This window comes from Ixodes scapularis, unplaced genomic scaffold (genome assembly GCF_016920785.2).
Source record: "Ixodes scapularis isolate PalLabHiFi unplaced genomic scaffold, ASM1692078v2 PGA_scaffold7__128_contigs__length_106722199, whole genome shotgun sequence".
NCBI classification, from domain to species: domain Eukaryota; kingdom Metazoa; phylum Arthropoda; class Arachnida; order Ixodida; family Ixodidae; genus Ixodes; species Ixodes scapularis.
This window is the reverse complement of record NW_024609882.1, coordinates 88,737,752-88,765,240: the sequence shown is the minus strand read 5'-3', so window position 1 is coordinate 88,765,240 and position 27,489 is coordinate 88,737,752. Positions and strand designations below refer to the sequence as shown.

Below are 27,489 nucleotides of genomic sequence, written 5' to 3'. Positions count from 1 at the left end.
AACTATACAAGTGTTTTAGTGCGAGATGTAGCAGACTTTCTTCAATGTACAATTGAAAGTCCCCAGTCCAAAGCCAACAGCTTTATTGGGAGGAATCTAACGGTAGGATTTCTGGTAGCGAGCGCGTGCTCCGGGTCCACCGAACTTCTTGGGCTCGCAGCGCCTGGGGTCTGCCACCAGCAGGGTGCGGTCGTACTGGATCAGCGTGTCCTTGATCTCCTTCTTCGACTGCTCGTCCACATCTGCACGGGGCACACGTTGCATGCGGTATCCGGCAACCGTTGGGTGCCACCCAAATTACTACTTGCGGCGGGGGTTGGCTCCCAGACCCGTTGAATCCGGGTTAACAAAACCGTGCTGTGGCAGTTGCATACTACATGGAGCACAAGACCATCCGGTTCGTGCACAGGGGTTGCAGCAACGTCGGAACGCCGAGCTCTGATTGCGAGGATAGACCTCTATGCTATCTGCCTCGAGGTCTACCCAGCATCCTTCCAATCGAAACCAATCAGAGCTCGGCGTCGTACCGGTACGCTCGAGCAAGCAGACGATCTTGCGCTACGAACATCCTCCGATTTACTAGCACAGCTGGTCTTGTAGAGTAAATAAACTTTATTTGAATGCAACTGACAGCTAGAGCAATGGGCTTTAAATAAAAATAAGAAACAAAAAATCAAAACAAAAAATTACCGAGAAATTATTAAATGAATGTGATAAAAATGCATAAAACAAAAATAAGAATAAAATATTAAATAAGAGGCACAAATCGAGCACAAACCACAAGGGGGTGCTTCTTGTCAGCAGCATCGTCCCTAGATTATATTCCGCCAAAAACAAGAAACACTCTTTCTTTTCTGTCTTGGCTCTCCGAAGGCTGGTTCGTAATTGCGTTTGACTGCACCACGGTCACGTGCGATTGAAGGCTTACGAGAAAACACACCGGTATCGGGTGGCCCCTCTCCCCACTTGTGTGGAACTAGACCCGAGGTTTTGCACCATTTACAAGATCAAATCCACGCACAATGTCTCGAGGCAGCCAGAATGTCTTCCAGCGTGCGGTCGCGTTTTCTGTCGTCCACTACCGTCTCTTACACGTCGTTGGAATTCTTTAAAGCTCGCAGCGAAAGAATTGCGGGTAAAATGTATGCTGCCGCTAAGCGTTCCAGTTTGATCTCGTTGTTGGCCGATCGCAACCAGATACAAATGTGGGAACCACTCCGTACGTGAAAACGAGAGTCACTGAATGTTCCCAGAGTGCCGAAACTCCCAAGCTCCTTTTCAGAACCGAGTCGCGGCGCAGCAGTTGCACTCGGACCCATCCCCGACGCAGCGCTGCCGTGTGCGGCCAAAGTCAAGTGCTCCTCAATCCACTTTCCTGGTCTGTGGCGACGATGGTTTGTTCTCATCAAAGTTCTTTCCTTCGTTCCGAGCTGCGTGCGACTTGCTCCTCGCCGTATCTCTTTCTCTTCCGCCTCGAAACACGTCCAAGTCGAGCATTAGGCTTAGCGTCCGAGGCGTAGAGTCTGAAGCGCAGCACCGGCGCAACCGGAGTGAACAACCGAGCCGGCAAACCAGATTAGCAAATAAACGCACCTTCCGCTCGGTCCTAACTCGTCAATCCACAGAGCACCCACCAGAGCATACTCACGGCAACACGGAAACATTTTTTGATATGCCATTTGTTGTTTTCGGTTCATCTCTAAAATGGTCAACTGACAACTTCTGCCACACAGCCAATCAGAACTGGATTGAGCGGGATTGACTTCCGATAATCGGACTGAATGAAATTCGATATCCTGGGAACATTCGGCGACTCTAGTGAAAACCAGTAAGAGACGACGGCATTAGGAAATTTATGCCAACTGTTCCTGGCTTTAGACTCTGCGTGTGCACACTTTCGGCAGAGGCTTTGTTGCCATGGTAACTGTGACCCCAGTAGAGACCTTATTGTGCGCAAGGCGGTGAAGTAAACGTGAACATTTCAAAAACACGGATGGCCGATTTTCTCCAGTGCCTAATATCTTGATGAGCCTCGCACAAAAAGAAGGTTTTTGTAACCATCCACGAGCTGCCCCTATTTTCGCGGAACATGGATGTGAAGCATCATGCTGCTAATTAGCCTTCACCCATTTGTGTGTGACTGACTGTAAAAACACTTTACTTGGCGGCAGTGAAGGCCAAGGATATTTGCGGTAAAGATGTCGCTGGCCTGCCGCTGGCGTGGCCTAAGAAGAGGGGAGGAGCCTGGGAGAGGGGAGGGGGAGGGGCTATTGCGGAGCGCCAATGGCGAAGTGCGCGGAGGGGCGCGCGCCGGGAAGCAGGCACGGGCGCTGCGGGCTCCTATTTCAGTTGCTTTGTCGGAGTACGGATGGCGCTACGAGCGCGCTGTCGCGTGGAGTGGGGAAGACAGGGCAGACGGGCGCACCAAGGACGCGGACACCTCTTTGAGTTGCTTTGTCAGAGTACAGATGGCGCTACGAGCGGCGCAGTGCGCTCGTGACGGTTGTGCGCCTTTGCGCTACGCGGTGAAACGGGCGCACGGTCGCACTAGCGACGCCGGCGTGCTGTCGTGACGGCTCTTGCGGCGCGCCGCCGTGTTTCGCTTGCTTTTGACGGCTCTGCGCTCGGTCGCGCGTCGTCGCTCTCTCTGCACGCTTTTAAACATGGCGCTAGTCACGCGATGAACTTGGGGTCCCTTTCGTGCGCGCTTTTAAACTGCAGATGACGGGGCTCTGTTGCGCTTTTGAGTTTATACATTTGAACAGTGATTGCAGTGATGTCTTGTAAAATTTAATCTGAATATATAAAACCATCCCTGATTGATAGACAGTTTGACGTCTATTTCTAGGTTATTAATTGTCGTATCAATACCGCTTTTCTTCTAGCAGTCTTCTAGCTGAAAGGCTCAATATAAAAAAAAGAAAGAAAACGCATTACGTATAGTGCTGGTACCTGATCCCCCCCCCCCCCCCCCTCTCACTAACGGAGATGAAAGCGGGGAACAGAAATAACTCTCGTATAGTAATAAAGTTATCATTTTTGCATGAAAAAGCAACGGTAGAAAATTGCGAAGGGAAATAAATTTCCTTATCACATATTTATGTTTTCTTTTCACATTTTTTTCGTTAGTTTCAGTACGGATATTGTGATCCGAAATCGGTGCAAGCAAGCCCAAAGACAACTACGCAAAGCAGCAGAGACTGGGTTAAAGAATTATACATATATCATTTTGGGACTCCACAATTAGCTCATATTTCTCACCTACCTTCAAAACAACTTCTCACAAGGTGTATCAAGTGATGAAAAAAAAATACAGTAGAGATATTTCGACTTGTGTACGTGATCAACCTATCGCGCGAGCACGGACATAGCAACCGGAGCAGCTATCATCCAAGCATTTCAGACTGCTGCCGGGCGAAAATAATAAAAATGAAGGAACAGCTGCACTGCGCGATAAACCGGCCCTCACGTTAGGGTGCCCGTTTGGAATTTTGCTTTTTGTGGTGGTGCTCAGATACGGGTTCCCCACCAATGCAAGCCTCGTCATCGTCCGTTCATTAGAGCTCAGTTATAAAATTTATTGAGGTTTTTCGTGTTTTGTTTTTTGCTTCCAAAGCACCTGTCAACGTGCTCCCGGCACTACTTGACCGCGCGCAGAGCAGAAGACGTCGCGGTGTTACAAAGTCCCTACATAAGAGCAATTCTTACAAGCTGCGACATTCTTTGAAGCGCCGACTGCTTGACGGTGCAGTTTTAAGGAAGCGAATGGCGGCGCACAGCAGAAGACTGAACGGAATGACGCCATTTTGTTTCAGCGGAATGGGCCCCGTCATTTGGATTGGTTCTCGTTACTTGTAAAATTAATAATGAAGGGACTTTACAGTGTTAAGAAGCGGGGCGTCCCCTACATCGTGATGTCACCGTCCTCCAAGCGCCGGCCGCTCCCAATGCACGGCGGAGGCTACGCGGTCACTGTCGTGCTGTCGTGTGACCGCCAGTGACCGCCTGTGGCCGTGTGGACGTACACATTCGTTCGCGGCTCCCGGAAGGCTCCCACAGTCACTTGCTTTCTCTTTCTTTATGACAGCATTTCAGAAATTTCATAACATAAGTATCGTGATAGTTTAATACCAAAATTAAAAAAAAAAAAAGAAATAAGACATCCTCGTTGCCCTTTTTAGTGCGACACCTTTAAGCTCAATTATCATACTCAATCTCGAGCCCTTGATTGTTTCATTCTCCCAAGCTTGCCGATCGATACCAGGGGGTCCGGAGACTGTGCCAGTCTGACAAAGGCACGAAAGAAGCCAAGCGAATTCGATCAATCTTAATGTACGAGTTTCCCATCAACTCATAAACCGTCATACATACGCAGAATGAGAGTCATGGAAAAATGGACAGCCATCTAACGACACTTTTTTGGGAGTGCCAGATAATGTGTGTGTGTGGGGGGGGGGGGGGGATCGTAACGCGTTGACATGTGCTGAAACGCGCAGTTGTTCGGCGGCGCAAGTGCACATGCTTCGGACGGTGGCGAATTCTGAGTCAGGTTCCGTTAGAATGGAATTCTACATTGATATTGGGAACTTCTAGCAATCCGTTACCGTGTTCCGCGTACTGCGCTACCGTCCGCTCAAGGTATCATCGGGGCGCGCCCTTAGAAGCATGCTTCAGAGGCTCCGGTAGTGCGGTACGCGAAACTCAGTAGCGGATTGCTAAAAGTCCCTATTACTACTATCTACGACTACAAACTGTTCAGAACGCTATTGAGCCAAAATATTGCGCTACTTTTACTCTGAAATTGTTTCTCCCCACGTATCGTCACCTCTAGTTGACTTCTTCAGACATGGCTCGCATACGTCAATCGTACAAACCCACCGTAGGGACGTACCGTTTAGAAGTCTGGCACTCTGGGACTATTATGTTTTCTTGTTTTTTAGACTACCCAGCTACGCGGAGAGTCAAATAAAAACACAAAAAGCTGTATGAAAGTAAGACAAAGCATAGAAGAGTGGAATAAGGAAAAATATAGTAGATTTTTTATTCTGCGATGAACATGAACAGAGTTTTCATTCGCACTGAATAAACTGATGCACTTTTCACACACAAGTCGGATCTATTTGAAGATATGCGTAATCATTTCAATTCATAATGCGACCGTTGGATATAAAGAGAAAAAACAATTATATCTTGCTCTTTCAAGACGAAATCAAAACTAGCCCATAAAGGGGGCGGTAAAACAAATTATGTATTTTGCGCGAATACGGCCTATACCCACGTCAGACGGGAAGGTAAATGTCATTTTGATTGAATGTCATTCATCGCTCGGCGAATCAGCTCGTGATGCTATAGTTCTGCATGTGGCGGGTGCACGCGCAGCGTGGCTTATTAAACACTCGGATTGGCCGAGCTGTAATGTCATTTTGCTTAAATGTCATTTAACGTGCCCGTCTGGCAGGGGTATTAGTACAGTGGTCTCAAACTCATTTGAGTGTAGGCTTATAGACACGACAACTGCGTGGGCACTCGACTTCGGCTCGTAACAGTCAATGCCTCGGCGGACACTCGGATCGTGTGTACCCACTGCGGTGATGAGAATAGCCGTAACAATTCCTAGATTCCTGGAGCCGTTTAATGGCATAGGATTGGCACGAGGCCACGTGGCCGCTTGTTCTGGCTTAGATTTGAGGGGATAGACGATGCATATAGATATTTCTCGAATTTTTTTAGCGACTGCCCATTGCCTAGAAAGAAAAACTAAGTCAAGTTTATTCAGTTATTAACGTTAGTGAGTGATTTTAAGTAGTAATTGGCGAAGGTACAAAAATCGTTTCGTGGCTTCTTTGATGGTGATATTTATTTTATATTTTTTTGAAGGCGAGAATCCCGAGCTTTTAGCTTTATTTTTGGCAGTTGCTCCTGTTGATCGAGAGATCGCGCAACCGAGATGCATCCCTCAACGAATAGCTCGCTCTTGCATATTTCTCGAATTTTTTTAGTGACTGCCCATTGCCTAGAAAGAAAAACTAAGTCAAGTTTATTCAGTTATTAACGTTAGTGAGTGATTTTAAGTAGTAATTGGCGAAGGTACAAAAATCGTTTCGTGGCTCCTTTGATGGTGATATTTATTTTATATTTTTTTGAAGGCGAGAATCCCGAGCTTTAAGCTTTATTTTTGGCAGTTGCTCCTGTTGATCGAGAGATCGCGCAACCGAGATGCATCCCTCAACGAATAGCTCGCTCTTGCATTACAAAAAGCTGGAAAGCAAAAAATAAAACAATACAAAGGGCAAATGAACACGGATAAGTTTAAACTATGTGGATACGTTAAAAGAGCAGAGGTACTTTTCGAGCAAAAATGAATCGACGACACGAGATCACTACGGCGCATGCCATGTCTAGCGGTCGAGACATTGGAACCGCGGGACTCGAAGCTGATAGCCTGCGGGCCGCGTGTTTGAAACCCCTGGCTTAGAACGAATCCCTGCACGTTTATGACCAATAAAACACGCGTTCGTTTTGCTCCGCACGAAATGAACGTCGCAGAAAAACAAAAAACAAAAAAAAAAAAAAGCGTTTATTCTTTTAACTCGCAGTCAGAACAAGCGGCCGAGTGATCTGGAGTCAATGATATGCCGCCAGTGTGGATCATAGCCACACGCTGAGGTTGGCAAAGCACAGGACACGAGCTGAGTTTCAGACATTATTTGGGTTCGGCGTCGTGATTGCCGCGATCGGACACACGAGCCACTATACCCGAATGCTTGTCGAGCTATCGATTATCACGAGTCCAAATCGAGTGCTCACGCGATGCTCGGGTTCAATCTATGAGCCGCATTTAAATATTATCACTAGGGGACTATACCAACACTGCGACCCCCACGCACGTCATCAAGTTTTGCGAAGGATAGACTGAAAGATCACGCTCGCTTTTATCCTTGAAATTACACTGCAAGAAAGAGGTTTCTCGGTCAGTGGTGTTGCGTGCGAGTATACATGGGTCCCACGAGCGCCAGTAAACTCGTGTAAAGTGAAACACATTCCAACTGAATATCCTTGCACCGCCCATTTGTAGGGGTAGTGCAACAATTTTAGTGTTAAAAAAATTGTCAGTTTTTTTTTTTGCATCGCCAATCACTACGAATGACATGTAACAGAACGACGAATAACTGAGGAAAGTGAGACGTTTAACAAAACGAATTTGTACAAATCCACGATCCCGGCACGTCGCAGAACAAAGTTGTTTTTCCTGTCTCAAAAAAAAAAAAAAAAAAAGAGATGCTTTTGATGGCATTGCGGCCATCTTAGTGGCATTTACAGTCAGTGCCTCCATCACGCGCTCTTTGTCTTTCGCAGCGCTTTGGCTAGAGTGTATTTTGGCTGCGTGTATAGTGAGTACTCACTGTCGGCCATAGCTGTGTGCGCGAATGCTGAGCGCGTGCTGATGCCGAGCTTCCACAGTTCTTTTGCAACGTGCATTCCGCACCATCAAGAGTGCCGGTCTTAGCAACCTATTGATGTGAGCTCGTTCTGAGCTTGCGCTCTAAACAGCACCCACAAATATGGCGTCCAGTGAATACTTCTTACAGCTGCGTGAGCACTCTTCCGCTTTCAAAACGAGAAAGCTCGCGCTGGAGGCGGAGCTTCGACTGCGCTCTTCGCCTGTCACCCCGACTATTCGCCCCGAGATTCAATCGACACGGCTCAAACGGTAAAAATCGGAACTACGCTTTGTTTTACACTTACTTGAAGCAAAAGGAATGCTATGCACGTGAGGCCGAACCCATGGGAGACGCCAATGCAGCGCTCGCGCACTGGGATCAAGTGCTAAGAGCTCGTGCTCTGTACCCTTGCCCGTGCTCTGTGCCGCTGGTGTGGATGCTTTGTCTCCACCCGCATTGTGGACAAATGGAATCACCACATGCCTCATGGAGAACCATAGATAAACAAAAGCACGCTTCCATACAATCCAATCTGGGTCTCGAGGCCAATAATGTTTGTTTTGTGCGCCATAAAGAGAGCAAGACGCGTTATCGGAACTGTTTTCTGACGCCTATAAACGAGACAAAATGCCTTTATATAAAATCGGCTTCGATACTTAGAGTGATGACATAACGAGGAAAGGATCATGCCGGCGGCATCGCTTCTTTCGCCTATTGTTCGTGATAGCCTAGATCAGGGGTCTCAAACACGCGGACCGCATGCGCCCGCGACTCGCCGAGACGCAGCCCGCAGGCAACCGGCTACGAGTCCCGGTTCCCATGTCTCAAGTACTAGAAATGGCCTGCGCCATCGTGATCTCATCTCGCCTATTCATTTTCGCTCGGAAATTGGCCCTCTTTTATCAACTTTTTCACATCGTTTTTACATACCGTATTTGTGTTCATTTGCCCTTTGTTTCGCTTTATGTTTTGCTTCCCAGTTTTTTGTAATGTACAACAATTCCGCGACTAGGCTGCAAGCGTGAACTCTTCCTTGAAAAATGCATCTCGGAGAACTCTCGATCAGCAGGAGCAATTGCTGCCTAAGATAAAACTACAAGCCCGGAATTCTCGCCTTAAAAAAAATATATATATATATATATATATATATATATATATATATATATATATATATATATATATATATATATATATCGCCATGAAAAGACAAGTACATGGGTGTTGCAATGAAAATCTTCGGGAAAGCAAGAACTGCCAAATTAACTGATTCTTTCATAGAGACATATCGAGCTTGGTTAATTCGCGAGTGAATTGAGCAACGGGAACGACAGTGTACTTGCTCTCCTATTTTAAAAATGCGAGCACGTTGGCGGGGCGGTGTCATTTTAACTATCATTATCACATCAAGTCAGGGCCCAGAGTAGTTATATAAACAAAGGAAATCTAAAAACGTCCCTCGGAAAACTGAGTTTACCTAGATTGTAGCCTAGATTGTAGAGAGGGTCCAACTCAAACTGTGGGGAGCGTTTGCCGTTTGAAAGCGGACGCTTCTATCGGAGATTGGTCGCAAGTGTATCTTGTTAGCTCCATAACCTAAAGGTGTACCTTCTGTTTGCAAGTAGAAAAATGCTCATGCACTGTTTGGTGTAGTGTCCTTAGGTATGGTGTAACTCTATTTTTTAACTGCTTTCGACAATGGCACGCCAGAATTGATAGCATTCTGAGGGGGATGTTGAAAAGTGTTACTTCAACACCTCAGGTGATAACTTATTTAGTTTACTCAAATTGTCTTGTTTCTATTCGTTATTTATTCAGGCGGCTGATTTTTGTCACTTTCGATGCAGTGATTTTAAAACTGAGAGTTTGGCCCCACGTATATTTAGAACACTACTCGGCTTTGAAATTCCTCGTATCTATACTCATTATGGGGAAAGCATTAGGTAATTTTACGTGCCGAAGATTTTTAATGAGCTACCAGATAACTTATTCTAACCATGGGTTCAAAAAGAGTCTGAAGAAATTTATTACATGATATCACCAAGTGATAAATCTACAGTTAATATTTAGTGAGTTATGTTGCTACCTGCTATTTCTGCAAGGAATGGGCTGTACCGCAAGGTCATGCAACATAAGCCTCCCTTGGCTCACGCAGACCTGTATTTGTATTTGTTTATTGCTATGAATAAAAATGTATAATTATTATATTATTAATAGTATTATTACTAGTATTATTAAGTGCGCATGCACTGCGTTATCGCGTGACTATACCCCGTCTCACTAAAACTGTGCAGTACAGCCTAAGCTACAGGAGAGAGTGTACCCCTGACCTGTTCAAGAGGAGGGAAAGGGGGAAGGAGGGAATCCCGTCCCCCGTTCCCTCCTCGTGAACAGGTTAGCACATGCTCTCTCCCCTGTAACTTTGGCTGTACTGCACGGTTTTAGTGAAATGGAGTATAGACACTTTTCACAAGGGCGCCCCAGTATCGACGAAAACGTTGTTTTGCCGTCGCTACGCCAATATAATATATTTAGGATATAAGTGGTAGCCGTCACACATTCTCGTTTTGCCGCCCCTCTATTTATTTATTTTTATTACTATTTACAGGTTGAAGCGTTTTATTATTTTTTTCGTCGCCCATACACAAATATGCGGATGGCTCCGGTCAGCTGTGCCCGGAAGCAAAGCGAGAGGCGCCTTGGGGTCGCCAACGTGGCCTTCAACGAAGGATTATTGAGTTGACTGACGAAGTTCGTCCCGAGAGCCTTGGAGAGATTCCGCCTTCTCCTAGCTTCTGGCGCATTTGTGGGATTATCCCTTACCGCATGGATTATCCTCTTCCTCCGTCCGGACTTCGATGGCGACACAGCGACGAAGGACGTCTGGCCCCTCGGCGCGGGTGTGGTTAACGCGAATGGCGGTGTTTGAGGGAGAAGGAAAGGCATAGCTGTACGTTGAGACAATGGCCCTATCGCTTTGGCCGGGGCATTGTCCATCGGGATTCCCTGCTAGCGATATGGAGAAATGTGACGTTATAAAAGGAGCGGCAGGCGGCTGCTAGCGTGGGTGCGATTGCGCTATGAGCAAAAAGTTTCCATATGCCGCCAACGAAGTTTTGACACAAAAAAACCATCCTGTCGGCAAAAAAAAAGCCGCTTGTAGTAAAACATTTACGATCTCGCGAAGTACTGGTAAGCAAAGTAAGGTTACCGTCATTATCTAAACCCTGAAAAAAGGAGAAAAACAAAATACTGAACAAGACGACTCTCCTTGTATCAAGGTTTAAATTATATTTCCTAAACAGCTCACGTGCACACTTTCGCTCCTTGCCAAGGTTATCGTGTCGCAGACGGCACAAGCCGATGCCCCGGCGGCGGCGTCTCTGTGAGCGTGCACACGGCGGCGCCGCTGACCGATCGCCGTCTGGCCGGGCAAACAGCCCAAATGTGCGCTTGAAGCGTGGAAACGGCGTGATGAAACGAAAGGCCAAGGGTATCCACAGGAAGAACGGAGAAAGCAGAGGCAAAGGTGTGCACCAACGTAAACAACGGTAGAAAAGTGCGGTCGCTCGCCGCTATGAAATCCGTCCGCAAACTCAGTAATGCGCGCCCGCATTCCTTTCCTGCTGCTCGTACTTTTTCTAACTTGATGATTACTCTGTCGCGGGGCATGCCGACGAAACGCTGGGCGGGGCACTTAGCAATTGCTACAACCGAGCGCGGCGCAGTTTACCAAGGCTCTTGCCGCGAATCACCATCGACTCAACCACCAGCATGGGTGTTACCGGTGTTCAACGTCGTCATGTGACGTAGGTTCAAGGCATGTATACAAATGACGAAGCAGATTCCACTGGAACAAAATGGCGCCATTCCGTTCAGTCTTCTGCTGTGCGCCGCCATTCGCTTCCTTAAAACTGCACCGTCACGCAGTCGGCGCTTCAAAGAATGTCGCAGCTTGTAAGAGTTGCTCGTATGTAGGGACTTTGTAATACCGCGATGTCTTCTGCTCTGCGCGCGGTCAAGTAGTGCCAGGAGCACGTTGACAGGTGCTTTGGAAGCAAAAAACAAAACACGAAAAACTTCAATAAATTTTATAACTGAGCTCTAATAAACGGACGATGACGAGGCTTGTATTGGTGGGGAACACGTATCTAAGCACCACCGCGAAAAAAAAAAAAAAAAATTTCCAATCGGGCATTGTGGCGTGGGAGCCAGTTTTTCGCGCAGTGCAGCTGTTCCTTTATTTTTATTGTTTTCGCCTGGCAGCAGTTGCTACACTGCGAAGTTTGAAATGCTTGGATGATAGCTGCTCCGGTTTCTATTTCCGTGCTCGCTCGATTGGTTGATCCAGAGCCTTTTGTACTGGGTTGATCACCTACACAAGTAGAAATATTTGTACTGTATTTTTTTTTTTTTTTTTTCAGGTTATTGATACACTGAGTGAGAAGTTGTTTGATGGTGGGCGAGAGATGTGAACTAATTGTGCAGTCCAAAAAATTGGATATATGTAAAATTCTTTAACCCAGTCCCTGCTGCTTTGCGCCGAAGTGCCTTTTGGCTTGCTCGCTCCAATTTTGAGTCACAATACCCGTGCACAAACTAACAAACCTACGAAAAGAAAAAGAAATTTGTGAAAAGAAAGCAGGAATATCTGATAAGGAAATTCATTTCCCTTCGCAATTTACAAGCATTGCTTTTTCATGCAAAAATAACAACTTTATTACCGTTCGAGAGTTATTTCTGTTCCTCGCTTTCATCTCCGTTAATGCGAGGTCATGTACCCAGTGCGTTGTCTTTGTTTGTCTTGAGCCTTTCAGCTAGCAGACTGCTAGAAGAAAAGCAGTATTGATACGACAACCAATAACCTAAAAATAGACGTCAAACTGTCTATCAATCAGGGATTGTTTTACGTATTCCGAATTACTTTCACAAGACCTCACTGCCATCACTTTTCAAATGTGTACACTCAAAAGCGCTAAAGAGCCCCGTCATCTGCAGTTCAAAAGCGCGCACGAAAGGGACCCCAAGTTCATCGCGTGACTAGCGCAATGTTTAAAAGCGTGCAGAGAGAGCGACGACGCGCGACCGAGCGCAGAGCCGTGAAAAGCAAGCGAAACACGGCGGCGCGCCGCAAGAGCCGTCACGACAGCACGCCGGCGTCGCTAGTGCGACCGTGCGCCCGTTTCACCGCGTAGCGCAAAGGCGCACAACCGTCACGAGCGCACTGCGCCGCTCGTAGCGCCATCTGTACTCTGACAAAGCAACTCAAAGAGGTGTCCGCGTCCTTGGTGCGCCCGTCTGCCCTGTCTTCCCCACTCCACGCGACAGCGCGCTCGTAGCGCCATCTGTACTCCGACAAAGCAACTGAAATAGGAGCCCGCAGCGCCCGTGCCTGCTTCCCGGCGCGCGCCCCTCCGCGCACCTCGCCATTGGCGCTCCGCAATAGCCCCTCCCCTCTCCCAGGCTCCTCCCCTCTTCTTAGGCCACGCCAGCGGCAGACCAGCGACATCTTTACCATATTTGCTAGCTCTAGTAACTCCGGAGAGCTCTGGGCTTCCTCGGAACCCAGTTGAAGAGAGCCAGGGCACTTACATTTCTGGTAGTACGCCACCAAAGCCTTGGAAATGGCTTGACGGATAGCTGCAAAACAAAGGAGAAATGTGCGCGGGTCACAAGAAACGCTACTTTATGAAAGCATACTTTCTCGCAAGTATCGAGACACTATCCCAGACTCCAACTGGCTTCACACTCTGCACTTGGACATATTCACTCTTTCGAAGCTTTCCCCAGAATAAATCGAACAAAAAAGAAACCATGGTGGAACCTCCTTGATGTGTACCCAGTTGTTTAAGTTTTCCCGGCTTGCACGCTCAGAAGCGCCGGCCCGCTGAGCTCCCTCCCATAGAAACGCGCATGTTCTTTCCCGCTTGGCGCGTTTGCTTATCCAATTCTTGCGTCCAAAAAGCCGCCAGTTCGGCGCCGGCCGATTCGCGTACCGATTAGCTGCGCGACGAAACATCCGCGGATGGTCTGTCTCCCGAGCGCAACTGCACGGAAGGGGAGACGACTGAGAGCGGGGATCGACCAAACCACTGCAGCGAGGCACTCTCGTCCCAAAGCTAATACAACACTTGTCACTACGGTCGCGGCGCTATCGCATCGAAGGGAAAAGAATCGCGCGCTGCTGTCGGGTAGTGCGGCAGACAGACCACCGTGACGGGCTCAGCGCAAAGCACCACTAGCTTGAGCAACCCGGGGCATAACGCAAGTGGGGTCCTGCTCGAGGAGGGTCAAAGCAAAAGCGACAGAGTCCCGGCCCCCCTTGCAATTATGCCCTAATAACATTTCTACATTCTGACTGAGACCAACACCACCCAAAAAAAATTGGGGCTCCATATTACGTTCCTGCTGGCGAATCCCTGGCATGCCGCAAGCGGCCAACACGCTCAAGCTTGTGCACCTCTTGGTGTGCGAAGCGAAAGAGGCGTCGCCGCGTGGGCCAACCAGTGAAGATAATAAAGGGAAGCCTTCTAGGTGCTGCTGCTAAAACTCCCTTACAAGAGACCCTTTGCTAAGTTACTCGAGCACCAAAGAGCATGCTGGCAACACATGTTGGCATCTCCACCAGGAACTGTTCTAAAGCAGAAGCCTAAAAGAAATGTCAGGGCGCATTTGTCGACGCCATACACCGATTGGGAACCGGCGAGAGGGACCCACCGTAGATCTGGGCCACGTTTCCTCCTCCCTTGACCCGAATGCGGATGTCCACGCCGGCAAAACGCTCCTTGCCCAGCAGGAGGATCGGCTCCAGCAGCTGGGGAACGGGGCAGCAGTTCAGTTTGCCGCACCTTTAAAGGCTTCATTCACGGACATTACGGAACGAACCAGCAGCGGCGCATATCAAATCAAATCAAATCAAATCAGTTTATTTTCTGCCACAAAAATACATTCGTGACAAGGGCGCTGGAAAAAAAGCTGCACGTAGCAGCTTGACGAGTCCCAGCGCCCCAATACAAAGCAGCAGCGGAACTGACATGAATACAAAAAAAGAACACAGTATATAACAATCACAAAAAAACAACAGCAAAAAAAAAACCATCTAAGTACACATATTTAGAGCTATCTGAAACGTAAATAGTGATTTTATATTACAAAATGTCTTGTATTGTACGACTGTTTACAGAGTATATATCAATTCCATGAGAAAAAAGAACGTTTAACAATAGCGGTAATTGGTAGCGGTATCTCTGAGTGCCGAAATTTGTTCTAGATACAGGAAGACGCCAGGGGGGCCTATGACGCGATGCGTAAATGGACTCGTTTTTTTCTAGTTTAGCAAGGTCTAAGATTATGTTAATATTTTTTCTTACACATTGTTGGTAATTTAAAATCAATCTGGAAGAATACATATTATATATATCAATGATTTTATGTTTTTCAAAAAGAGGAAGAGAGTGATAATCACGAGGTACATTTTCAATTATTCTAACAGCCTTTTTCTGTAAAAGACGCAATTTGTCTAAATTGCTCTTAGTAGTTGTTCCCCACACTAAATGGGAATAGCAGATTATAGAATGAAAAAGGGAATTGTAAATTAACCTTTTGATGTTTACGGGAAGTATATGCCTGTATTTATTCATAATTCCGACAACTTTAGAAAGTTTTTTATGAATGTATGTTACGTGATTATTCCATGACATATGACTAGAAAATAAAACACCGAGAGTCTTAACAGTATCAACACATTCTAATTTGCATGACCCAAAATACAAATCACGTGATATTTGAACATACGATCCCGGGCATTGAAATAGGACAACCTTAGTTTTAGTGGTATTAAGAATAAGAGAGTTAATATTTATCCAATGTTTTAATTTACCCAGAAAAACGTTTGCTATGGAGGTAAGTAGGTCTTCTTTGAAACTAGAAAAAAATATGCTGGTATCGTCGGCGTACATTATAAATTTAGCGGTATTTTCGATGCTTACTATATCATTCACGTATACGAGAAACAATAGAGGCCCTAGAATACTACCCTGAGGAACCCCGGAATAAATTCGTTCCGTAGTAGATACATAATTTCCAATTCGAACATATTGGGATCGATATTGTAAATAAGACGTTATGAGCGATAATGGGATACCTCGGATGCCATAACGTTCAAGTTTATTTAGAAGAATTTGGTGATTTATCCTATCGAAAGCTTTGCTTAAGTCTATAAATATACCCAACGTTAGAAGTTTTTTTTCAAAATTTTCTAATATCATTTCCTTCTGCACCAATAACGCGGTTTCCGTAGATTTATGTTTCCTGAAGCCGAACTGAGAATCAGTCAGTAGCGAGTATTTTTCAAAAAAATGTAGTAGTCGAGAGTGCACAATTTTTTCAATCGGTTTCGAAAAGACAGGAAGGATAGATATGGGTCGATAATTACTTATGTCATTGCGATCACCACCTTTATATACTACGGATACTTTCGCAATTTGCATCCTCTTAGGAAATATACCGGAAGACAATATAAGATTATACAGATGAGTTATACACGGTAATAGCAAGTCAACTACAAATTTCACCGGCCCAATTTGAAGATCCTCACAGTCATGGCTACGACTGTTTTTTATATTCATGAAAGTAGATTGTACTTCTTTAGTATCACATGGGTTTAAAAACATGGTTTCGTTTATTCTGGGGATATTATCTGCTGCAGAACTGTTATAACTACTTTTCCCTACGCTCACAAAATAATCATTAAACATATTCGCCAGCTCTACACCAGAAATAGTTCTATCGCCTATGCTTATACTAGTGACTGCTCTATCTTGAGTTGGATTCCGTATTAAGGAGTGCAAATGTTTCCATACGACTTCGGGCTGCTTTAAGCAAGATATATCAAATAGATCTGCATAATAGCGGTGTTTAGCTCGTTTCAATTCTGCATTGACAAAGTTTCTAAATTTTTTTAAATTCTAGCAATATTTTTTCATTTCGTGTCCTAAGAAAGTTGCCATAAAGAAAATTCTTCTTTTTAGTAAGTCTTAATAGTCGTTTAGTGACCCATGGTTTTTTGCACTTCTTATTACAGTTCCTTGTACGGAAACGAAGAATTCTTTTATCAGGTCTAAAAAGAGGTTATAGCACTTATCAGTTTCCCTCAACACGGGACTCCAATTGATAGCACCGATTTTTTCTCTAAACGAGTGTTGTAGCGCTAATATTTCGGGACATTACTGGAGGGTTGATAGCCCTATTACATGGTACATTGTTAATAATGAACATAACTATAGGGAGATGATCGCTTAACCCATAGCCCAGCACACCAGCACTAACGTTGTCTTCACAGTCGTTGGTTATAAACAGATCAATCAATGTTGACGTTGAGCACGAAACCCGAGTTGGAGGAATTATGACATTACTGAAATTATTTGACGTCAACAAATTCGCAAAGTCATCGGTAATGCGGGAAGCTTCGAGCATATTTATATTAAAATCACCACCCAGATACAATTTACAGCCTTCTTCGTTCGCAAAACAAAATAACTCTTCCAAAAAATTTATAAAGACCGAAATATTTCCATTTGGCGGGCGATATATGACAGAATAAATACGACAGTTTTTTCTAATGCAGAGTATTTCATAGTGTGGCGTAACAACAGAGTAATCACTGAGGAGCACAAAGCCGGAAACATTAGTCTGCAATGACACACCGCCTCCACGACCATAGTCGCGATTTAAGATAAAATTATAATAACCAGAAATAACAAAAGCATCATCATCGTCCTTATACCATGTTTCTGTTAACATTATAACGTTAAAAGGAGTTTCGATGGAATCAAAAAACAATGCAAGATCATCTCCTTTCGATCGTGCAGACTGTACATTTAAATGGAAAAAGCTAGTTTTTGTATTAGTCTGGATCTTTAAGAAATCACTTAGATCTTCTAGTGTCATAGTACCAAGATTTACAGCCATACCGAAAAAAAAGCGTACCCAAGCAAATACTTTCTTTCCTTTTCCCTTGGGGTTAGCAGATCTTATCAAGGTCGCCTTCACATGAGATTTGAACGATAGGGGCTCCATACGCCTTCCTAGCTAAAATCTTGCAATTTTGCACCCAGACGTATCGCCACTGGAATTGACGCTTCCTCGACACAGCCATTCCGAGCAACCTTTTCATAGAGGGGCACAAATGCTCGTTCACATAAACGGGCGATTCTTCATTCAGGCCAAGGTCCTGGCACGTTATCCGTTTTTGCTTTGCTTTGTTAAGGACGCTATCTCTTTTTTGCCGGCGTTGAAATTGAACTATCACGTTTGCTTTGCTCATCTCTTTAGTCGGAACACGATGACATACTTCAATATCGGAAATAGCAATCGGTTCTCCGATTATGTCTCCGAGCTTAGTTACCAGTTCAGTGACGTCTTCTGTGTCAATTTTAGGGATCCCTTTTATCTCAATGTTATGACGCCGCGAGTATTGCTCGCACTGGACGAGCCTTAGTTCATTTTCTTTTAGCGACATTGCGATAGCATCACATTTTGCAACCAGTTCTACATTTGCCTTCTTAAGAGCGGTGTTCTCGCTCACAACAGCATCAAGTTTTGCCTTTATGTCTTCCACGTCCTTATTTATGAAATTCACCCCCTCGTTAATTTCTTTTAACTCTTTGTTTATCTCACGTAGTTCATTTCGGAAGTCCCTCTCTAATGACTTGAACTCTTCTTTTATTTCGTCTTTTAGTTCGAGGATTAGCTTAGTCATATCCTTCGACATTCTCAAAAAGAAGAAAAAGAAAAACACAACTATATTACGAAAAACAGCAGCAGCAGCAGCTGTTTTTATATACTCCGTTCACCCCCAAGTCGAGACTGTGGTGGAAGTCACGTCCTCGTTGGACATACCCCTCTCTTTCATGATTACACTCTTGCCCACACGTGGGTCAGGCGATGAACGGGAGGCGGCCAACCGTTCCGGCGGGCCTCCCACCATGGCTTTAGGGGAATAGAGTACAGCACTGTTGAGGACGGCACTACATCTCATACACCCGTAGCGATTTTTCCGATAATGGACCTTCTTGTCGTCTGTCTACGTCCGCAACACTTTGCATCGTCCCGTTTCGGAAACATCTACCGAAGCAACGGTCCAACGTTCTCGGTCACACCCACAAAACGGCACTTGGTACAAGTTAGACTGTCCCGCACTGGGAGTTTGGCATTCTTTCGAAGATGCTAACAGGTCTAGCAACCACGACCAGAGCTCTGGCAACCAAATGTTTCCCCGCCATACTGCATTACTAATTCGTGACCCTAGCCACCCCATGTCTGCAGTGACTGTAAGTCAATGGCTCCTCCCACGGAATCAACCACTCCCACTCATCTGTAACAATCAATCTCCAAAATATGGCAGTCATTCCTTCCCCTTATTTGTCTAGAAAATAACTTTTCAATATTTCAACCACCACCACAATTGAACGCAGAAAGTGTTTGCTACACAGAAACTGCAAACATATGCTCCGAATCGCCCGACCTTTTCTGATTGAGAAACTATCTTTTTGTTTGAAAACAGGAAAAAAAAACCTACTTTGTAAGTTTTGTTCTTGGAGTATGGACGAAAGTGGGCAGTTTTTTAATGCACCGACCAATTGCAGGTGTAACAGAAGACCGATGCCAAGTCGCATCCGCACAAACAAGAAACACAACCATAATTTGAACGGTTTCCAGGTAACACCTGAGACATGACAGGTATGACAATGCCTAACAACAGCAAGAACATGCTGTGGATAAAGGCTACCATGTTGGTCCACCAGTACAAAAGGCTTTCTGGTGTCCCTCCACTTTCCCAATCACTGCACGCAAAGGAGAATCTCCAAGCTACCCGACTGGTTGTCATCACAAATTGTTTTAGTGTCGAGACCAGTTATAATGACTATAACAAAATGGCGGCTACAGCGAAGCGATCACGGTTTCCCATTTGCACTTTTTCAATGCATTTGTGTGTTTTTAGCGAAAGAAATTAGGTGGCCCCTGCAGATGGAGCAAAGGGAAATTTTCTGGGTGATTTCAGATAAGATCGACCAAAGGATGGCTAGTCGACATTTTCAAATCAACTGATGTTTTTATATGTTATTGTCTAGTGTCTGGTATGAACGAATCCAAACTTAGTTTTGACTAGAAAAAATACTTGGGGACAGGAAAAATCGTAAGGCATGAGGTGGTGGACAGTTGCATTAACGCGCACTGATGGAGGGGGCCCGTTTGAGAGTGAATAACTAAAGCGATAACATTAGGAGAACTCTAATATGTTTTAGGCGCAAACTATGGGTATAGCTTGCTTGTAATATAAAGTAATCATATTTATTTAAAATTTATTTATTTTTCTAAAAATTGACAAACATGCCTGCTCGAACGACAAACGGCAAACTTTGGAGGTCTGTATCTCATGAAATAATATAATCATTATGATATAATTTGCAGATATTATTCTACTAATATATAGCTAATATATTAAAAAATAACTAAGGTATCTGTGTGATACAATAGTTAGGATACATTTAGTCAAACATGGAAAAAAAATCAAACAAAGAAAAATTCCGATGCGAATAAAAAAAAAACACCACCCTCGATTTTTTTTTAAATTTAGGTAACCTGTTATACTCTATTTCGGCATTCATTTCCATTAAAAACATGTTGCATCATTTTATTGAGAAAGAAGATACAACTCCCCAAAGTAGGGTCCTTTTTCAAAGCCTACACTTAGCAGTGTTTTATACAAGAACTGACTCTGAGTTCCAGTTTCATGAAACCAACACACATCTTTTATATATTTTTATTCAGATGAGGCCAATGATAACTAAAGAAATCGTTCACACACTTAAATTAAGGAGAAACTACTGTGTACAAAGAGGTATCATATTACGGACTAGTGATCCGAGAAAAGATCATGCAGCCATCGGCCACTAGGAACTTTGTTTACTTTATTCTCCTGCGACACTATATGCTATTCCCTCTTCCGCTCTACCTTCATCTCTCTCTCTCTCTCATATATATCCCTGATATATATCCAGAACAAAAACATGTTCAAGCATTCCCTTTCTGCGTGGTAGTGTTCTGTGGCTAGCAAAAATCATTTCCTCGCTAAGCTCACGATTATGGCAAAATAGTTGCCGGAAACCGCAGACGACACTCGTCGCTAGTTCTGGCAAAACGGCCGATACAATCTTTTTTTCGCATTTCCCCGCTCGCTGTCAAGGACAAGGGGGTTCACTTCAACCAGCAAAACATTGCCGCCGACGCCTGTTTACTGAGCAGTCATGCCTGTCGCCATCTCACTCGCTGGCATCACGGGCGATAATATCAGGCACAAAGGGGCACACCAACCGGCAGCATTATCCCCAAATACTCGAGCCTCGCGTAAATACATAGAGTGTAAACGCTGTCGCCATGTTATCGTAAGAAGACCGCCCCCCCCCCCCCCCCTCCCCCAATGGGGAACTGCAGTACGCGACGGCGTACTAACACAACGGCGACGATATCGACATCGCGGGCTCCGAATTTTCCCATAGTTCTACTCCACGGGCATTTCTCGAAACGCTTGATATTGTCTATGCCCGCCTGGAAGGATTTCAGGCGCGTAGTTAAGATAAGGCGGTTCTCCGCGGCAAAAGAAAGCAATTTCACAAAAGCTTAAAAGCGGCGGCGACGCGTGTGCGGTGAACGCTTGTAGTTTTGGTGTAGACAGGGTGTGTGTGTTCTCGTTGTTGACACCAGCCGGCGATAAGGCACTGCAGGCGGTAGCTCAGTACAGCAAGGGCTAATCCGAGTGACCATCAACGTAACCCCACCGCCAACCCCTCGCGAACCGGTCGCCGACATGGCTTAGGCTGTGTCATGAACCACGTGGTAGAAGCTCGGGTGCTTTCATATCAGCGCGTGGAGGGACGACAGTGCGATCCCGCAAAGTCTTTTTCGAAGGCCGCTGACCACAATTTTTTGTCTGGAGACTTTCCCTCTTTCTTCCTTTGACGTGGATCAAGCTTTGCCGACAGCCTCAGTTGTGACCTCTCTTTTCAAATGTATGTTTGCAGTGAGTGAGCTCCTCAGCCTCGGACTTGTCACTTGTGCACACAGTAGTTCTTTCACTTGGCAATTATATGCCATCAGTTGGGGTTTAATTTCTATTATTTATGTATACATTATGAAGACGTCCTGGAGCTCCGAACGAGTGTTTTGTGCAGATTACTTTTGCAAACACAAAAAGACTATACCAAAGCAGCGGAATTTTCGAAGTGTCGGCGAGTTGGACCTAAACTCGTTGAAGCAAATTCTTTCGCCTGACTGTTCCACCAAAGTGAGTGCGACGGACTACCTGTGCTACCATTGCTTCATGCACATCACTAAGGAGATCTCGATGCGAAGCTCAGAGCAGTGCCCTGACATATTTGTGCCAGCTGAAGAAGCAACTGAAGATCTAAATCGCAGCATACTACCTACAGATGTGTCGCCGCTGAGACAACCAAGCGTCGTAAGAAGTCGGGACAGGCCTGCCTATGTCAAGAGAAAGCAGACAGAACTGGAGCAGGTTGCTGTCAAGAATATACGCTCAAGGCTACGTATTGCGTACGACAGGGACGCACCATCGGGGTCGTCCGAACCAACATGCTCCACATGCACTGAGTGGGTGGACAACTTTCGGCAGACCTTTGAAACCGCCACCTCTCTCCGGGAACGTTGTCAACTGCTTACACTCCTGCCGTCAACACTGACGAAGAATGAGGTTCAAAAGATGATTCCACAGGCCTCAATGTACCTCATCAGTAAATCCCGAAAACTCAAGGAAAAGCATGGCGTGTGGTATGAGCCGGATCCTTACACGAGGTGCAAGGTGAGCCCTGAGAACCTGTCTGCTGCCCTAGAGTACTTCACGAAAGACGAGCTACAATGTTCGCGCCAAAGTCCCAACCAGAAGGACGTCATCTCTGTCATGCTCAACGGAGAGAAAACGTTCGTGCCAAAGCGCTTCATGACACGCTCAATACGAGAGGCCTTCCGTATATACAAAGACAAGCATCCCGATTCCGGCGTTGGGCTAACGAAATTTTATTCGTTGCACTCTAGATGGGTCCAATGTATTCCACACCAGGAAGTGTGCGTTTGTGTGCGCTGCGCCAATTATTATCTTTGTATTGCCGCTCTAGAGAACGTCACAGGCTCAACATTCAACACTGGTGAAATGAACTCGGCATTTCTGTGCGACCCAGCAACAGAACTGTGCCTTCAAGGAGACTGTGATCACTGCCCAAAAGGCCAGTTTCTTACACTCCAGGAACTTGATATCCCGGAGGATGAAGAGATTGTGCTTGCAACATGGGAGTCCGGCGACCTTGTGAAAAAAACTTTGGAACCTGAGACTTTCCTAAAAGTCATCCAAGTGACGGTTGGAAGTTGGGTACTTCACAACCATATCCGGCAAAGGCAAGGTAAAGCGATCTACGATGAAAAACAGTGCATGCAACGCGGGAGCATTGTCTTTCATTTTGACTTTGCTGAAAACTGGACCATCGTGCTTCCTGACGAAGTGCAAGCATATCACTGGAAAAAAAAACAAGTTTCGATATTTACATGTGTAGTGACGACAAGAAAATCTACAAACAGCTTTGCCATCATCAGTGAGGACCTGTGTCACGACGCCGCTCACGCTTGCTTGGCTCTAGAAAAAGTGAAGGAGTGGGTTGAAGACAACGTTGCGGTATACTCGTACGTGACGTACGTAAGTGACGGCGCCGCCAGTCATTTCAAGAATCGCTACCAGCTTCACCAATTTGCAAAGGACGATTGCCCACAAGCCCAGTGGTTATTTTCTGCATCTGGACATGGGAAAAATGCATGTGACGGAGTTGGCGGACTCGTGAAGCACCAGGCCACGCTGAACAACCCGAGAGAACGTTCAGTAAGTGCAATTCAGACGGCCAGGACAATGGTGAGCGTTCTATCAAAGAAACTGAAAGGCGTGCATCTTGTATATCTGGACAAAAATGAGGTTGTTCGGTATCGTGAACAAAAAAAAAAGAAGAGTGGCTGACGGTGCGCGCCTTCCCTGGCATTCAGTCTTGGCACGCGTGGCGGCTCAGCAAGTCATCAACAGAAGGGACCTGTGACGTATATGTAGCACGGACAGTCGGATCTGCTTGGAAGCAACTTTATTAAATGGGTACAGCGAGGAAAACCTTAGCGTAAAGTGCCGAATTTGATTTCCCAAGGACTGCTCATTTTGAATGCAGGGACATCTTATTTATCACATTTTTCTTCACGGGGTATTTAACCTACTGTTTTTGTTGGTGGTTACTAATAATTTTTATCTGATCACTATAAAAAAAAATCCCAAAATGTTATCCTCGAGCAGGATAAAATATATCGGCTTGCCACGATTCATTCATACACCAAGAGCATCGAAGCTGCTCCAGTTAGGCACTATGGCATCCGTCATCTGAAATTGTTTGTAATCGTAAATACACAGCCAACCTAAATATCTTACTATTATATCTTTGTTTTTGTGTGTGGAAGTAAAGTTATTTATTTTACTCTAGATGTAAAATATACCGGAAGGTACAACTTCACACTGCATCATCTTTTCTCAAATCATTAGTCTCTAATATGATACCACTTTGTACGCTTATGTAAAATGCTGTATATAGTTTCTCCTCCCTTTTACTGTGTCACCGATCGCTCTTTTTATCAATGACCTCATCTGAATAAATGTATATAAAAGATTTGTGCAAGTTTCATGAAACTGGAACTTAGAGTCACTTCTTGTATAGGACACTGCTAAGTGTAGGCTTTGAAAAAGGACCCTACTTTGGGGAGTTGTTTCTTCTTTCACAGTGCAATGATGCAACATGTTTTTAATAGAAATGAATGCCGAAATAGAGTATAACAGGGTACCCAAATTTAAAAAAAATCGAAGGTGGTGTTTCTTTTTTATTCGCATTGGAATTTTTATTTGTTTCATTTTTTTCCCATGTTTGCCTAACTATATTGTAACTATTGTGTCACTCAGATGCCTTATTTATTTTTTCAATAATAGCCATATATTAGTAAAATAATGTCTGCAAGTTATGTAATAATGATTAAATTATTTCATGAGATACAGATTTCCAAAGTTTGCCATTTGTCGTTCGAGCAGGCATGTTTGGCAATTTTTAGAAAACTAAACAAATTTTTAATAAATATTATTACTTTATATTACAAGCAAGTTGTACCCATAGTTTGTTTGTAAAAAGTTTTAAAATTCTCCTAATTTTATTGTTTTAATTATTCACTTTCAAACTTGCCCCCTCCATCAGTGCGCGTTATTGCAACTGTCCACCTCTCCCTGCCTTACGATTTTTCTTGTCTCCAAATTTTTTTTCTGGTCAAAACTAAGTGTGGATTCGTTTATACCAGACACTAGACAATGTCATATAAAAACATCAGTTGATTTAAAAATGTCGACCAGCCACCCTTTGGTCGATCTTATCTGAAATCACCCTTCTGATATTTTAAAAAAGAATAAAGTTTTGAACTTTGCTGCCGCCGCCTAGAAGCCACCCAGAGCAGGCTGCAGAAGGTGCTGGAAAGGCCACCGTCTGCTTCTTGGTCCTTATCTGGGAAGCGGCTTCACCACATCGCACGTGGAAAAATCGTCGTGGCACGACGATAGGGACGTCCAGAGCGCTAGTGACTAAGTTCCTGAGGAGATCATGGGGAGAGCCTAGATTTGAGAGAGGGAGCAGTTAGTACGCCTGCATTTGATAGACGCGTGGCCAGTATGGCGAGGAAACTGGGTGGAGAAGCGGACATGTGCGCAGAAGGTGAATGCTTTTGAGTTGACTCCTTGCATGCTGCAGCTCCTTTTGCAGACAGGGCCCACAAACCACGTGACCCCAATCGAGCAGTTGTCCCATCTCTTAAATCTAGGCTCTCTATACCGACGACAGACACGCTTGATCACGAACAGCGTGCTGTGCGCGCTTCTTTGTTTGCTTCGTGATCCGTGTCAGTGTCTGGTAGGTGAGGTCGCTCTGCGCGAAAGTCTATTTTGCTCAAGCATAGATTCAGCAAATCATTGCCACTCAACAATGCAGAGTCCCGGCACCTTGACGGGAAGACAATGGCAATCTCCTCGAATCAAAAGCGTGCCATCCTCGACGGAGTGCGCATAAACGTACGTCCTCCGTGGGGCCATCGCAGCTGTCGACACGGTCCGTATGTAGCAAAATCTTTTTTCAATCGGAGCTTCCCGCAGTTGCTAGAGGACACGTGTGGGGAACCCTTGACTGTTTTTTGTATTCTCAATAAACATGCGTCTGCGACGACCTGTTTTTTTTTTTGTTATTTGTATGAGCTTGTATATAATGGAGAAACACATATAGCGAAGTGATTTCCGATTCCCATTGACTTCGTTATAACCGGTCTCGACAGTAACACCTTTCCAACAGAATGTAAACATTTGGCCCATAAACTCCCAGGTCCCAATTCTGATCCTAGGTCAGAGCTTCCTCAGTTTCTGATTATCTCAGCTACCCACAGACGGTGGGAGGTCTTGCAGTGCCTCTCACCATCCCGTGCTTGCCCCGAGCGTATCCAGCGGTGGACACTGGAGTCTGTACAGCAGTGCAGTCGTGGCGCAGCGGTTATCACGCCGGGCGTCTATTGCCGCATTGCTTTTGTGTATCACAACTGTCAACGTGTTCTTTTCGTATGAATTCGCCCCCTACTAATGCCCTTAGGGTAAATGAATAAATACTGAGGTTTGCAACGCAAGTACCGGTTTGTCAATTTCTTCCAACTTGAAACAGCATATGATCACCATCTCTGCATGCTTGTAATACCACTTTGCCATGGCCACTTCTATTTGCTGTCTGCGAACAACACCTTGCGGTTGACAAACCCCTATGCATCGCTCATAATACCAAGTCACCTGCTAACAGCATCTTGGCTCACCTTGTCAGAGCCGAATTCGACCTCGCCCTCCGATGACGGAAGCGTGCAATTCGCTAACGAGTGTCGATGAAACGCTAGTGCCGACAACCAGAAACGACAGGGATTCGAGAGATTGCGCCGCCTGAGGCGGGTCTTCGTCGTTCCATTGCTTCAGTTCAGAGCAGTGACCGATCACCAAAGCGGTACGCACCTTGTAGCGGAGGGTGAGCGGCTCGATGTTCTCGAGCGGCCGGCCGTTCACCTTGAGCAGGCCGTTGCCACGCTTGCAGTAGGCGACAGCCGTGGCCGTTTTCTGCGGGAACAAGCGCGCGCATGAGCCGCAAACGTCATGGTGCACTGTCCAACAACCGCGCCGGCTATACCAGAGCCTCAGCGCAGAGGAACAGTCACCATTAACCCAGGCCCGAGTCGGCAACAGAACGAGAACCGCTCAAAACGTCGACAATTTCAGCGCTAGGACGGCTGCTTCAAACACCGGAGCAAGCTGGCGTCCACGTGTAGCCGTGCTAGGAAACTGCTTTTCTCTAGCCACGCCATTGAAACGCGATCATGCAGCGAAACGACGGCATTGAGAATAAAAAGTGAGTAGAAACCGCATTCTTCAAATGGCTATTCATTCTCAGAAACATCAGAACTCGCAGTCACTCGTGTTAAAAGAAAAAGTTTGCACGGCTAAGTTGCCGACAGTTAGGCCTAGCCACCTACCTTCCTACCGAAGACTTGAACAGACTGAATGGCTTCTTTAGCGGCGCTGAAAATTAATCGGAACAAAGGTTTAGACCTCCAACATTCCATGAGACGTGTTCTCGATGTTTGATGAGAAACGAGAAACTTACGCTGTCATTTTGATAATTGGGCACAACTGAACCTGCGCTAGTTCACAAGAGAACAGAAAAAGAGAGATCGGCGGCGTGAGCCGGAAACGCTGGGAAATCTCGTTCCGCGGGATTGAGCGGGATTTAACGTGGAGCGCCGGAAACGAAAGGCGGTGAGCTTTCGAAGCAGGATCTAGATTCGGTTCTGGTTTTGTGCGCATAGATAGGAATGGGCGCGTTAAAGGGGTAGTGAAACGAAA

General features: G+C 45.5%; 1 protein-coding gene across 1 annotated transcript; it reads right to left on the bottom strand.

Moving 5' to 3' along the window:
• Positions 1-66: 66 nt before the first annotated feature.
• Positions 67-27,489, bottom strand: LOC8043969 (40S ribosomal protein S16). Its single transcript, XM_029966144.2, has 6 exons — positions 27,251-27,489; positions 27,120-27,165; positions 26,605-26,706; positions 14,157-14,253; positions 13,032-13,079; positions 67-242 (listed from the first exon to the last, which is right to left on the bottom strand). Exons 1-6 carry the CDS (start codon positions 27,448-27,450, stop codon positions 97-99), a joined length of 639 nt encoding a protein of 212 aa, XP_029822004.2. The 5' UTR covers positions 27,451-27,489; the 3' UTR covers positions 67-96.